This window comes from Pecten maximus, chromosome 9, assembly GCF_902652985.1.
Source record: "Pecten maximus chromosome 9, xPecMax1.1, whole genome shotgun sequence".
Classification (NCBI taxonomy): domain Eukaryota; kingdom Metazoa; phylum Mollusca; class Bivalvia; order Pectinida; family Pectinidae; genus Pecten; species Pecten maximus.
In genome coordinates this window covers 4,311,051-4,326,078 of record NC_047023.1, presented here as the reverse complement: position 1 = coordinate 4,326,078, position 15,028 = coordinate 4,311,051, and the positions used below count along the sequence as shown (strand labels likewise).

General features: G+C 40.0%; 1 protein-coding gene across 22 annotated transcripts in view; it reads right to left on the bottom strand.

Moving 5' to 3' along the window:
* LOC117335174 (serine/arginine repetitive matrix protein 1-like) overlaps positions 1–15,028 on the bottom strand; it is a 68,680-nt gene that overhangs the window by 32,014 nt on the left and 21,638 nt on the right. For all 22 annotated transcript variants that reach the window (XM_033895154.1, XM_033895145.1, XM_033895134.1 and 19 more), the window contains exons 2-5: positions 13,896–13,970; positions 3,136–3,267; positions 1,131–1,187; positions 390–644 (exon numbers count right to left, since the gene is read on the bottom strand). In XM_033895154.1, coding sequence (XP_033751045.1) covers positions 390–644; positions 1,131–1,187; positions 3,136–3,267; positions 13,896–13,970 — 519 coding nt within the window. The remainder of the gene's footprint in view (positions 1–389; positions 645–1,130; positions 1,188–3,135; positions 3,268–13,895; positions 13,971–15,028) is intronic.

Sequence of the window (15,028 nt, the reverse complement as noted above, 5' to 3'; positions counted from 1 at the left end):
CGCCACCTGTCGCGTCATATCCGAGGCCAAAAGAATATTATACGACTATGCCGAAAAATGCCTAGACCAATCAACTCAAACAAGCTGAACTACAAATAAAGAACTGAACGAACTCCAAACAAATTTCTTCAGCAGGAGGAGCTGATCTAAACACCATAGTACGTCAGTATTATTTTGTGATGTCTGATCACAAGATCGGGTATATTTATACCACGTAAACCGAACTATGAATCAGTTATGTCGGTCAAGTGAGGTTTATGACTTGTTGTCGCCGATTTCCTTAGACGAGATTTCTGTATATATTCAGAAATGGAAGAAGTCTTTTTTTTTTTTTTTTCCTTTTTTTAGGTTCAATGAAATTGTTGAAATGGAAGAATGGAAGAAGTTACCTTGCCTCTCCCTCCCTCACTATAGGCAGAGCTCGTTCCACTTCCTCCTGAGGAGCCACCGGAAGCGGAAGTGCGTTCCGTAGTTACAGTTACACTACTGATAGAGTCATGCAGAATGCCACTGTCCCTACTGAAGTTTGTGTGCACGCTCCGTTGAACTTCCGGTTCTTTTGTGGTCCGCCGTAGTTCCGCACGGATGAAACCCATTTCTTGAATACAATCTGTTGGAAGGTCAAGGTCGGGAGGTATCAAATCCTACAACAGAAATACAGTCTTTATTACAATATGTCGGGAGGTCGAGGTCTTGTGTTATCGTACCCTACAACAAAAATACACTCTTCCGTGGTAAGAGGTAGAAGCCTTTCCTGAAATATTGTTGTTCAGAAATCATCAAATCAGTGCAACTAGATAAATACAAGAGCATTTACATAGTCCTAATAAGGCAACTGTGGCTAGGTAATGTTCTTCATTAAATCTGGACAATGAATTGTGGGTAGTAATCTGTCATAATTAAATCTAAATAACTATCATATGTGGCTAACAGGTTTTCATAATCAGTTATAGTAATTAGCAACTGTGGCTAGTAAGTTTTCATAATTAAATCAGAATAATTCAGTGTTGAGGTCTATATAAGAAAGATCCTCGCCATTGAAACGACTAAATTAAGATAAGTTTTCTTACCTTGGCTGCTATGGAGATGTACCCTCGCCATTGTTACTAAATTAAGATAAGTTTTCTTACCTTGGCTACTATGGAGATATACCCTCGCCATTGTTCCATCGCGGATTTTTTGTTTGTCTGAAACATTAAATTCCACCAATAATGTAGAAATCTAACTTTGATAACTCCTGCTAAAGACAATACTTAGTGGATGACATGTTTAAATGCCCTAAATGAAAAATGGTCTTGTACATTTGGTCTTTTGTTCATGCGAGATATCAAATCTGTAAACAAACATTTGTTTCACGAATACAATACATATATAAAATTAGATACAGACAGTCACATAAAAAAGTCTCTACACAAGGGATTTTTTTTTCAGAATTTGATTTAGAATCCAGGACGGGAATCAGCAGAAACGTGTGGTCTAAAAAAAAAACCTGTTTAATTACATCCAATCCATATTCCCTGCATCCGTAATATCCAGAGTCGCTAGACTATATAGGTTGTGTTGAGATGTCCACTATTTGATATAACTACATGTTGTACGTTTTTGCTGGGTTTATCACCCCAAACAAATGTGTTAAGACAGATCTGATTGTAGGTCTTTTACCTGGATTTATAACCCGCGAAGGGAATATCCAGAGTCAATTTAGACGGTATCATTTTGTAGTAGTTTGTGGCTACCTCAATAAACATCGTTGCGTGTTATTAGAACGAATAAGAATAAGGTAAATCGCCGATGGACAAAGTAGTCCGGTTTCTCTGCTTCCTGACAACCTTAGGTAAAGATCGAACCACACACCTCGGATCTCCATTAGGGGATGGATTTGTCCTCCTGTCTCTAGACAGAACTGAGGATGAAGGACATCAAGACTATTAAAAGTTTCGATTGTAACTTCAAAAAAAAAACTTTGTACGTGTTCAGACGATATTTGATATGTCTGTTAAATTATGACATTTCACAATTTACGACGTAAATGTTTTACAGTTCGTTTTGATAACCCACACGTTGGAGCAATGTTTCAGGAAGTATAATATTAAAGAAATTACCTACATGTATCACTTTCATCTTATGTGAGGGAACTTCAATTCCACGAAACTTTATTTTAAAGTGCGCATGATTTATTATAAGAACGACATTCGCCGCGAACCCATATATCACGCCTGTTGCCCAAAATGACTTTAAATCATTGATGAGTCCCTACTTTTTTAAATACTGTTTAACTAAAAACTGAACAAATAACCTACCAAGATAAAATGTTCTACATGAGGCAGACAGTTTATATTGGTAGGTAAGGATTGTCTAATACATGAGACAGCTGATAAATAAATCTCTCTGAGGTTCAAAAGTTCTTCTGAAACGCTTTGTAGCACGGACGGCTAATCAAACAATATATCCTACGATTTGTATACTATATATGCACAAGGATCCATCTTATTTACAAGAGGTTAGTTTTTGTTGTCAATTTTGTCCTTAGGTGATCCCGGAGTATGGTGTAAAGTATACCGTTGACTGTCTTCGATATGTCATGGTTCAGTGAACAGTCATGGATGTTGAAGATATCGTTTCGTTGTTGTATGTAATATACTCCTTGACAAAGGCAAATCCTAGCGCGCTTCATTAAATTTGCCTTTGTCCAGTTGGTACCGTCAGCCCATTACTGCCAACTGAAAGCTGTTCATTGCTTAACTAACGCAAAGTAACCAAATATTCTGCATTCATTAGAGGTTCATGATGTATAAATGCAGTAGGCCGGCGACTATAATGTACGTGGCATCATGAATGACTCATGGGACAGAATCATTCCAGTGTTTTACTTGATTTCGTTACGTAATTTATTTCCAAGGTGACACACCATCCTCCGCATTATAAAACATTTATTTTGAAAATAAAAATGAATCATTAAATTGTTCATGCGTTTCTAAATTATACATACGTATTTTAAAATAGATAAGTGCTTTAAAACAAACAAATGTTTAAATTCAATACGAATACGTGTATTTTCAATAGTCCAAGAGTCCGTCGGATATCCCCTGAGATTTCCCCGTACAATAAGTATACAAGGGTTTAGCAGTCATTTACCTTGAACTTGACGTTCGACTCCATATTCCTGTCCCTCGCAAATATCGTAAACACATAGCCTCCATATTTCTTCTCTTCTTTTTCCCGTCTCGTAAATACCGTGTTAGCATTTATAGGCAGCTTTCCAATGTGCTGAAATATGTAAACGAAACACACTTGTTAACTCTGGAAAACAATGGGGTATCAACAGGTACGTAACAATGTTATAACAATAGAAATATCTCCACAGGTACGGAACTATATTATAACAATAGAAATATATCTAGGAATATATAATCTTATAAAGGTAAAAATATAAGAACATCAATCTTATAATGATAACAAGAGGCCCATGGGCCTTAACGGTCATCTAACAAACACTTACAGCAGGAAAAAACCCTCAATCAAGCATCATTACCATAAAGTATCTATACGCAGTCCGTTATGTTTCAGATAAAATTTGTTCTTCATCCATCTTGGCTTAAAGGAAGAGCAGCATCTTTATTCAAAGTTTCAACCAAGATTCCATATTTGAGGTCATGCCCCTCTGCCCCAAAGAGTCGGACATCGCCCTTCCCCAATGATGTTTCATACTAAATATGGTTGTAATCAATTAAGGTATTAAGGAGGAGTGGCGTTTTAAAGCAATATTAACCTAAGTGCTCCTTTTGGGGTCCCGCCCTTCTTCACCCAAGGGTCGGACCTGTCCCATTTATATAAATTATGATTGCTGTCCTCTTATGATGTTTCAAACCAAAATTTGGTTGAAACCCATTTAGGCATTAAGGAGTAGCGTTTTAAAGTTTAATATTTTGGCGAAGTTCCCTATTTGGGGCCTCGTCCCTCTGTCCCTAAGGGGTCACACCAGCCTCATTTATAAATTGTGATTGCCATCCTGTTATGATATTTCACACCAATTTTAGTTGTAATCCACAGAAAGGTTTAAGAGGAGTAGGGTTTTAAAGCAAAATTTCAGCAAAGTTCCCCTTTTTGGGCCCTATAGCTCAGTCCCTATAGGGCCACACTACCCTCATTTATATAGAATATAATTGCCCTCCCCAATGATGTTTCACACCAAATTTGGATGTAATCCATCCAATGGTTAAGGAGGAGTAGGGTTCTAAAGCAATAATTCACCAAAGTTCCGTTTCTTGGGCCCTGCCTCTCAGGCCCCAGGGGTCACACCAACCTCATTTAAATTAAATTTGATCGTCCTTCTCCCACTGATATTTTAAACAAAATTTGGTTGTAATCCGACCAAGGGTAAAGGAGGTGTAGGATTTTTAGGCAAACAAGAGGCCCATGGGGCCTGTATCGCTCACCTGGTTTGATTTGACCAAATGTCAAAATAACGTTCATGTTCAATTTGTTTTGTTTGTCAACATCAAACAATGCTATATATGGTTATAGTGTGGGGATCCTAACTGCTCTACGTTTACAACATGCATTCATAACGTTATGATTAGTAGTGATTTAAAGAAATTACATCTATATTTCCCCTATTGAGCCCCGCCCCTCCGGCCCCTTGGGGGTCAGAGTCACCATTAATGCAAAATCTGGTTCCCTTCCCCAAGGATGTTTCTGACCAAATTGGGATCAAATCCATTCAAAACTTTATGACTAGTAGCGATTTAAAGGAATTATCTCTATTTCCCCTATTGGGCCCCACCCCTTTGGCCCCTTGGGGGTCGGAGTCACCATTAATGCAAAATCTGTTTCCCTTCCCCAAAGATGTTTCTGACCAAATTGGGATCAAATCCATTCAAAACTTTATGACTAGTAGCGATTTAAAAGAATTGCCTCAATTTCCCTATTGGGCCCCGCCACTCCGGCCCCTTGAGGGTCAGAGTCACCATTTATGCAAAATCTATTCCCCTTCCCTCAAGGATGTTTCTGACCAAATTGGGTTCAAATCCATTCATAACTTTATGACTAGTAGCGATTTAAAGGAATTACATCTATTTCCCCTATTGAGACCAACCCCTTTGGCCCCTTGGGGGTCAGAGTCACCATTTATGCAAAATCTGTTCTCCTTCCTCAAAACATGTTTCTGACCAAATTGGGATCAAATCCATTCATAACTTTATGACAAGTAGCGATTTAAATGAATTGCCTCAATTTCCCCTATTGGGCCCCGCCCCATTGGCCCCCTCAGGGGTCAGAGTCACCAATTATGTAAAATCTGTTCCCCTTCCCCCAAGGATGCTACTGACCAAATTGGGTTCAAATCCATTCATAACTTTTTTACTACTAGTGATTTAAAAGAATTGCCTCAATTTCCCCTATTGGGCTCCGCCCCTTTGGCCCCTTCTGGGTCAGAGTCACCATTTATGCAAAATCTGTTCCTCTTCCCCGAAGGATGTTTCTGACTAAATTGGGTTCAAATCCATTCATAACTTTATGACTAGTAGCGATTTAAAGGAATTGCTCAATTTCCCTTAATGGGCCCTGCCCCTTTGGCCCCTCGGGGGTCAGAGTCACCATTTATGCAAAATCTGTTCCCCTTCCCCCAAGGATGTTTCTGACCAAATTGGGTTCAAATCCATTCATAACTTTATGACAAGTAGCGATTTAAATGAATTGCCTCAATTTCCCCTATTGGGCCCCGCCCCTCCGGCCCCTTGGGGGTCAGAGTCACCATTTATGCAAAATCTGTTCCTCTTCCCCCAAGGATGTTTCTGACCAAATTGGGTTCAAATCCATTCATAACTTTATGACTAGTAGCGATTTAAAGGAATTGCTTCTATTTCCCCTATTGGGACCCGCCCCTTTGGCCCCTTGGGGGTCAGTGTCACCATTTATGCAAAATCAATTCCTCTTCCTCCCAGGATGTTTCTGACCAAATTGGGTTCAAATCCATTCATAACTTTATGACAAGTAGCGATTTAAAGGAATTACCTCTTTTTCCCCTATTGGGCCCCGCCCCTTTAGCCCCTTTGGGGTCAGAGCCACCATTTATGCAAAATCTGTTCCCCTTCCCCCAAGGATGTTTCTGACCAAATTGGGTTCAAATCCATTCATAACTTTATGACTAGTAGCGATTTAAAGGAATTACCTCTATTTCCCCTATTGGGCCCCGCCCCTTTGGCCCCTCGGGGGTCAGAGTCACCATTTATGCAAAATCTGTTTCTATTCTGCCAAGGATGTTTCTGGCCAAATTTGGTCAAAATCCAATAAAAACCTTTTGACTAGTAGCGATTTGAAGCAAATGTTGACGGACGGACGGACGGACGGACGGACGACGGACGACAGACGACGGACGGACGGACGACGGACGCCGCACCATGGCATAAGCTCACCGGACCTTCGGTCCAGGTGAGCTAAAAATCACCAAAGTCCCCCTTTCTGGGCCCGCTCTTCTATCCCTAGGGGTCAGACCAGCCTCATTTATACAAAACATGATCGCCCTCCCCAGTTGATGTTTCACACCAAATTTGGTAGTGATCCGCTTTGGGGTTAAGGAGGAGTAGCGTTTTGAATGTAAAAGTCTGACGGCGGACGATGACGGACAGAGCACGATGACCATAGGTCATCCTGACACTTTGGGTCAGATGACATAAAAATCTAGGAACATTCCATCTTACACCATTAAAAATCTAGGAATATTCCATCTTTTAGTGAAAGTATTTCAAAGGATATATACCGTATGTCTGCTTTGATAGAAAAGCGTCCCTGGTAATGAACCAGTATTATCAATGGTATACATGCAGATCACGAAGTATCGAAAGGTCAAATCTCAACTGCTGTCGCCTTGTGATTTGACCCCTGATAAAACCTAGCATATACATGTATGTCCTATTTATCATTGTGTAATGATTGAATATAGAGCTTTAAATTCGTACCAGACAAAGACAAACTACAGTCAAACCTGTCATATGTGACCTTCCAAGGGAGTCAATAAAAAAGGTCACATATGACAGGTGGTCTCTTAATCCAGGTTCAAAGAAAATTACCCGAAAAGGAAAGTTCATAATTATTCTGCCACATATGTAAAATCTATCAGCTACAAGTATTAGCACATATATGAAAAGGAATTACCTCAGTCATCAATTAAGATTGTGAATAGAATCAAATCTGTAAGAGACCTCTTGAGGAAAACGAAAGAAAAAAAGAAGAAAAAAAAAGAAGAAAAATCACTATTCACTTAATGAAATAAAATGCTTATAATAATGGACAATATATAAAAAATATCCCCATTTCTACATATGTAGTACAATATTTATTTTTATAAATTTGATTCATTTTCTTTTATTTTCAATAATATATATAGGGTCTATTTAAATTCTTTTAGCATATTACAATAATAATTTTTTTTTTAATATAAAAAATAATCAAAAAGTTTGAATGGCTAATTTGATTATTTCCAGTGCCGGATACATTTACAAAAAAAAAAAAAAAAAATTTGGCATTCCTGAATTCCTGGTCCGGACTTCCGTCCGGATTATTAGTCACGTAACTGCATTTCCTTCATAACGATGGAGACGTTTTTAACTGCCAAATATCTGTCCTAATGTCTCAAAAAGAACATAAATTTCAGTTAAACAGTAAGTTGACTGTTTATTCACTCACTTTTTCATACTTCCCAAGCAAATGTTTGTATTTTTTCTATCAAAATTTCGTGAAAATCGTCTGAATGGCGAGGACGTTTTTTCGCCATATCCCATCTCCTTTCATTCTTTAGAAGTAAAGTAGTTTCGTTCGTTTTGGGGTGTTATCAGGGCAAAGATAATAAATTCAGTACATTTTTTGAGACAGAATAAGACATTTTATGCATTTCTGAAGTATTTTTTAATCTTTGAAAGCAGACAAGATCGTCCGGTTTCTTCTTGATTATGACTTCTGCTTCCGTTTTAAAACTCGGAAAGTCGCTGAAAAAAGTCTCTTTTCAGCATTTGGGACACGGAAATGATGGTCGTTAGTCGCGTCTGACAGGTAGTCGCTTAATTCAGGTCATTAGTATAGTAAATAACGTTGGGAGGAAAAAATACGGTCGCATATGAAAGGAAGTCGTTTAATTCAGGTGGTCGCTAAGGCAGGTTTGACTGTATATCGTCAATGGATATGCGGTAATGCCCCTTTCATCTACACAATCGAACACGCCAAAATTTAATTTGGACGTATTCCCAGTCATCGAGCCTTTTACCGGGAATTTCGTAATATGACATTATTACTTCAATCAAGTATTATATCGGTCCAAACCCCATAAAGACGTCACATATTTTAAACTTCCTGGTTTAAAATGGCCCGTGACTACCTTGTAAACCTGGGTGATTAAAAAAGATTTCGGTGAAAGATAAGGTGGGATATTTATGGGTTTATCGACACTCGTTGGTTCAAAGGGGTGATACATCGACATGTATCGGCATTTAACGGGGAATATATATGAACATACAACGTAAATACTGGGTTGAAACGGCGAAATTAAAAGCGCAGATTCTACGATATTTTCTCACAAAATATCGCCCGTTTTAATTGATATAATCACAAAATGAATAGTGAAAAAAAATGTATATACATTTGTAACTTGAATGTTTGAATGCTGAAAATCGGTAATAGTTATTACCGGTATATGTTAATTATGAGTTGACGAAAATTCAGCTCCAATATCTCCTCAATTACAACAATAGCAGCTAAAGAGGCTTACCCTCAGACGGACCGGTAAACGGCACATCTCCGATCACTAAATAAACTTCAGTACACGTTTCTATGTGACAAAATTAGAGGCTTTCCGACTTTATTTCTTGAAAACAATTACAGAATATGTATTTAAAAGACGTTTTAAAACTCAACCTGAGAGGGAAATGTATGGAATATAACGGCAAATCTTCTTTGTAAATCGCCGCTGCCTTTGAAGTTATCACTGTGCGGCACTGTGCACGTGCTTGTTTCTTTGATGTGTCAATCAAATTAGACTTATTGCGGGTTGCGATTAAATAAATAATATTTAAAAATGAGGTTTTAATATCACTTTTCAGCGTTTTATAAGGAAAATAAAATGAAAAACTCAACAATTCCAACAATCTGTCATGTGTAAAAAATCTTTTTCTATTAGCCAATTTTTCTGATCTCTCTGCGGGCAAGCTTCTTTAAACAAGAAAAAAAGTGTAAACCTCGGGGACTAAAGTCGACAGTGACTAACACCTGGTAACATACAGGTTACAGTAAACCTCAGGGACTAAAGTCGACAGTGACTACCACCTGGTAACATACAGGTTAGTGTAAACCTCGGGGACTAAAGTCCACCAGCAGTGTCTACCACCTGGTAACATACAGGTTAGTGTAAACCTGGGGGACTAAAGTCGACAGTGACTACCACCTGGTAACATACAGGTTACAGTAAACCTCGGGGACTAAAGTCCACCAACAGTGACTACCACATGGTAACATACAGGTTACAGTAAACCTCAGGGACTAAAGTCCACCAACAGTGACTACCACCTGGTAACATACAGGTTACAGTAAACCTCGGGGACTAAAGTCGACAACAATGACTACCACCTGGTAACATACAGGTTACGGTAAACCTCGGGGACTAAAGTCGACAGTGACTATCACCTGGTAACATATAGGTTAGTGTAAACCTCGGGGACTAAAGTCCACCAGCAGTGTCTACCACCAGGTAACATACAGGTTAGTGTAAACCTCGGGGACTAAAGTCGACAGTGTCTACCACCTGGTAACATATAGGTTAGTGTAAACATCGGGGACTAAACCACCAGCAGTGTCTACCACATGGTAACATATAGGTTAGTGTAAACCTCGGGCACTAAAGTCCACCAGCAGTGTCTACCACCTGGTAACATATAGGTTAGTGTAAACCTCGGGGACTAAAGTCGACAACAGTGTCTACCACCTGGTAACATACAGGTTAGTGTAAACCTCGGGGACTAAAGTCCACCAGCAGTGTCTACCACCTGGTAACATACAGGCTACAGTAAACCTCAGGGACTAAAGTCGACAACAGTGACTACCACCTGGTAACATACAGGTTACAGTAAACCTCGGGGACTAAAGTCGACAGCAGTGTCTACCACCTGGTAACATACAGGTTACAGTAAACCTTGGGGACTAAAGTCGACAGTGACTATCACCTGGTAACATACAGGTTACAGTAAACCTCGGGGACTAAAGTCCACCAACAGTGACTACCACATGGTAACATACAGGTTACAGTAAACCTCAGGGACTAAAGTCCACCAACAGTGTCTACCACATGGTAACATACAGGTTACAGTAAACCTCGGGGACTAAAGTCGACAACAATGACTACCACCTGGTAACATACAGGTTACGGTAAACCTCGGGGATTAAAGTCGACAGTGACTATCACCTGGTAACATATAGGTTAGTGTAAACCTCGGGGACTAAAGTCCACCAGCAGTGTCTATCACCTGGTAACATACAGGTTACGGTAAACCTCGGGGACTAAAGTCGACAGTGACTATCACCTGGTAACATATAGGTTAGTGTAAACCTCGGGGACTAAAGTCCACCAACAGTGACTATCACCTGGTAACATACAGGTTACAGTAAACCTCGGGGACTAAAGTCGACAGTGACTACCACCTGGTAACATATAGGTTACAGTAAACCTCGGGGACTAAAGTCGACAACAGTGACTACCACCTGGTAACATACAGGTTACAGTAAACCTCGGGGACTAAAGTCGACAACAGTGACTACCACCTGGTAACATACAGGTTACAGTAAACCTCGGGGACTAAAGTCGACAACAATGACTACCACCTGGTAACATACAGGTTACGGTAAACCTCGGGGACTAAAGTCGACAGTGACTATCACCTGGTAACATATAGGTTAGTGTAAACCTCGGGGACTAAAGTCCACCAGCAGTGTCTACCACCAGGTAACATACAGGTTAGTGTAAACCTCGGGGACTAAAGTCGACAGTGTCTACCACCTGGTAACATATAGGTTAGTGTAAACATCGGGGACTAAACCACCAGCAGTGTCTACCACATGGTAACATATAGGTTAGTGTAAACCTCGGGCACTAAAGTCCACCAGCAGTGTCTACCACCTGGTAACATATAGGTTAGTGTAAACCTCGGGGACTAAAGTCGACAACAGTGTCTACCACCTGGTAACATACAGGTTAGTGTAAACCTCGGGGACTAAAGTCCACCAGCAGTGTCTACCACCTGGTAACATACAGGCTACAGTAAACCTCGGGGACTAAAGTCGACAACAGTGACTACCACCTGGTAACATACAGGTTACAATAAACCTCGGGGACTAAGTCGACAGTGACTACCACCTGGTAACATACAGGTTAGTGTAAACCTCGGGGACTAAAGTCGACAGTGACTACCACCTGGTAACATACAGGTTAGTGTAAACCTCGGGGACTAAAGTCGACAGTGACTATCACCTGGTAACATACAGGTTACAGTAAACCTCGGGGACTAAAGTCGACAGTGACTATCACCTGGTAACATACAGGTTACAGTAAACCTAGGGGACTAAAGTCGACAACAGTGTCTACCACCTGGTAACATACAGGTTAGTGTAAACCTCGGGGACTAAAGTCGACAGTGACTACCACCTGGTAACATACAGGTTACAGTAAACCTCGGGGACTAAAGTCGACAACAGTGTCTACCACCTGGTAACATACAGGTTACAGTAAACCTCGGGGACTAAAGTCGACAGTGACTATCACCTGGTAACATACAGGTTACAGTAAACCTAGGGGACTAAAGTCGACAACAGTGTCTACCACCTGGTAACATACAGGTTAGTGTAAACCTCGGGGACTAAAGTCGACAGTGACTACCACCTGGTAACATACAGGTTACAGTAAACCTCGGGGACTAAAGTCGACAACAGTGTCTACCACCTGGTAACATACAGGTTACAGTAAACCTCGGGGACTAAAGTCGACAACAGTGTCTACCACCTGGTAATATACAGGTTACAGTAAACCTCGGGGACTAAAGTCGACAGTGACTACCACCTGGTAACATACAGGTTACAGTAAACCTCGGGGACTAAGTCGACAGCGTCTACCACCTGGTAACATACAGGTTACAGTAAACCTCGGGGACTAAAGTCGACAACAGTGTCTACCACCTGGTAATATACAGGTTAGTGTAAACCTCGGGGACTAAAGTCCACCAGCAGTGTCTACCACCTGGTAACATACAGGCTACAGTAAACCTCGGGGACTAAAGTCGACAACAGTGTCTACCACCTGGTAACATACAGGTTAGTGTAAACCTCGGGGACTAAAGTCAGCCAGCAGTGTCTACCACCTGGTAACATATAGGTTAGTGTAAACCTCGGGGACTAAAGTCCACCAGCAGTGTCTACCACCTGGTAGCATATAGGTTAGTGTAAACCTCGGGGACTAAAGTCCACCAGCAGTGTCTACCACCTGGTAGCATATAGGTTAGTGTAAACCTCGGGGACTAAAGTCCACCAGCAGTGTCTACCACCTGGTAACATACAGGTTACAGTAAACCTCGGGGACTAAAGTCGACAGTGACTACCACCTGGTAACATACAGGTTACAGTAAACCTCGGGGACTAAAGTCGACAGTGACTACCACCTGGTAACATACAGGTTACAGTAAACCTCGGGGACTAAGTCGACAGCGTCTACCACCTGGTAACATACAGGTTACAGTAAACCTCGGGGACTAAAGTCGACAACAGTGTCTACCACCTGGTAATATACAGGTTAGTGTAAACCTCGGGGACTAAAGTCCACCAGCAGTGTCTACCACCTGGTAACATACAGGCTACAGTAAACCTCGGGGACTAAAGTCGACAACAGTGTCTACCACCTGGTAACATACAGGTTAGTGTAAACCTCGGGGACTAAAGTCAGCCAGCAGTGTCTACCACCTGGTAACATATAGGTTAGTGTAAACCTCGGGGACTAAAGTCCACCAGCAGTGTCTACCACCTGGTAGCATGTAGGTTAGTGTAAACCTCGGGGACTAAAGTCCACCAGCAGTGTCTACCACCTGGTAGCATATAGGTTACAGTAAACCTCGGGGACTAAAGTCGACAACAGTGTCTACCACCTGGTAACATACAGGTTACAGTAAACCTCGGGGACTAAAGTCGACAACAGTGTCTACCACCTGGTAACATACAGGTTACAGTAAACCTCGGGGACTAAAGTCGACAGTGTCTACCACCTGGTAACATACAGGTTACAGTAAACCTCGGGGACTAAAGTCCACAGTGTCTACCACCTGGTAACATACATGTTACAGTAAACCTCGGGGACTAAAGTCGACAGTGACTACCACCTGGTAACATACAGGTTACAGTAAACCTCGGGGACTAAAGTCGACAGTGACTACCACCTGGTAACATATAGGTTAGTGTAAACCTCGGGGACTAAAGTCCACCAGCAGTGTCTACCACATGGTAACATACAGGTTACAGTAAACCTCGGGGACTAAAGTCGACAGTGACTACCACCTGGTTACATACAGGTTACGGTAAACCTCGGGGACTAAAGTCCGCCAGCAGTGTCTACCACCTGGTAACATACAGGTTAGTGTAAACATCGGGGACTAATCCACCAACAGTGACTACCACCTGGTTACATACAGGTTACGGTAATCCTCGGAGACTAAAGTCAGCCAGCGGTGTCTACCACCTGGTAGCATACAGGTTAGTGTAAACCTCGGGGACTAAAGTCAGCCAGCAGTGTCTACCACCTGGTAACATTCACCTGTGTGTTCCGACTAAAATATAATATAAATCAGGTGTGTTGGGTAGTAGACTAGTGTAATACTTACCGTTTCACCCGTGTGTTCCGACTGATCCGTAAAGAAAAATACATATCTGTTCCTCTTCAGTACTGACCAAAGTTGCTGCAATAAAAAATACATTCATAAAATAACAAAAACACAAAAACAAAAAACAAATAAGAAAAATTGCAGTTATGAATGTAAATCATGAAGCAGTGTTGTATCCATGTTCTTGTAAATTATTGTTTGTATGGGTATAAATTATTGTTTGTGTGGGTATAAATTATTGTTTGTATGGTATAAATCATTGTTTGTATGGGTATAAATGATTGTTTGTATGGGTATAGATTATTGTTTGTGTGGGTATAAATCATTGTTTGTATGGGTATAAATTATTGTTTGTGTGGGTATAAATTATTGTTTGTATGGGTATAAATTATTGTTTGTATGGGTATAAATCATTGTTTGTATGGGTATAAATTATTGTTTGTATGGGTATAAATGATTGTTTGTATGGGTATAAATGATTGTTTGTATGGGTATTAAATTATTGTTTGTATGGGTATAAATTATTGTTTGTATGGGTATAAATTATTGTTTGTATGGGTATAAATTATTGTTTGTGTGGGTTTAAATGATTGTTTGTATGGGTATAAATTATTGTTTGTATGGGTATTAAATTATTGTTTGTATGGGTATTAAATTATTGTTTGTATGGGTATTAAATTATTGTTAGTATGGGTATAAATTATTGTTTGTATGGGTATAAATTATTGTTTGTATGGGTATAAATCATTGTTTGTATGGGTATAAATTATTGTTTGTATGGGTATAAATCATTATTTGTGTGGGTATAAATTATTGTTTGTATGGGTATAAATCATTGTTTGTATGGGTATAAATTATTGTTTGTGTGGGTATAAATTATTGTTTGTATGGGTATAAATTATTGTTTGTATGGGAATAAATTATTGTTTGTATGGGTATAAATTATTGTTTGTATGGGTATAAATCATTGTTTGTATGGGTATAAATTATTGTTTGTATGGGTATAAATTATTGTTTGTATGGGTATAAATTATTGTTTGTATGGTATAAATCATTGTTTGTATGGGTATAAATGATTGTTTGTATGGGTATAAATTATTGTTTGTATGGGTATAAATTATTGTTTGTATGGG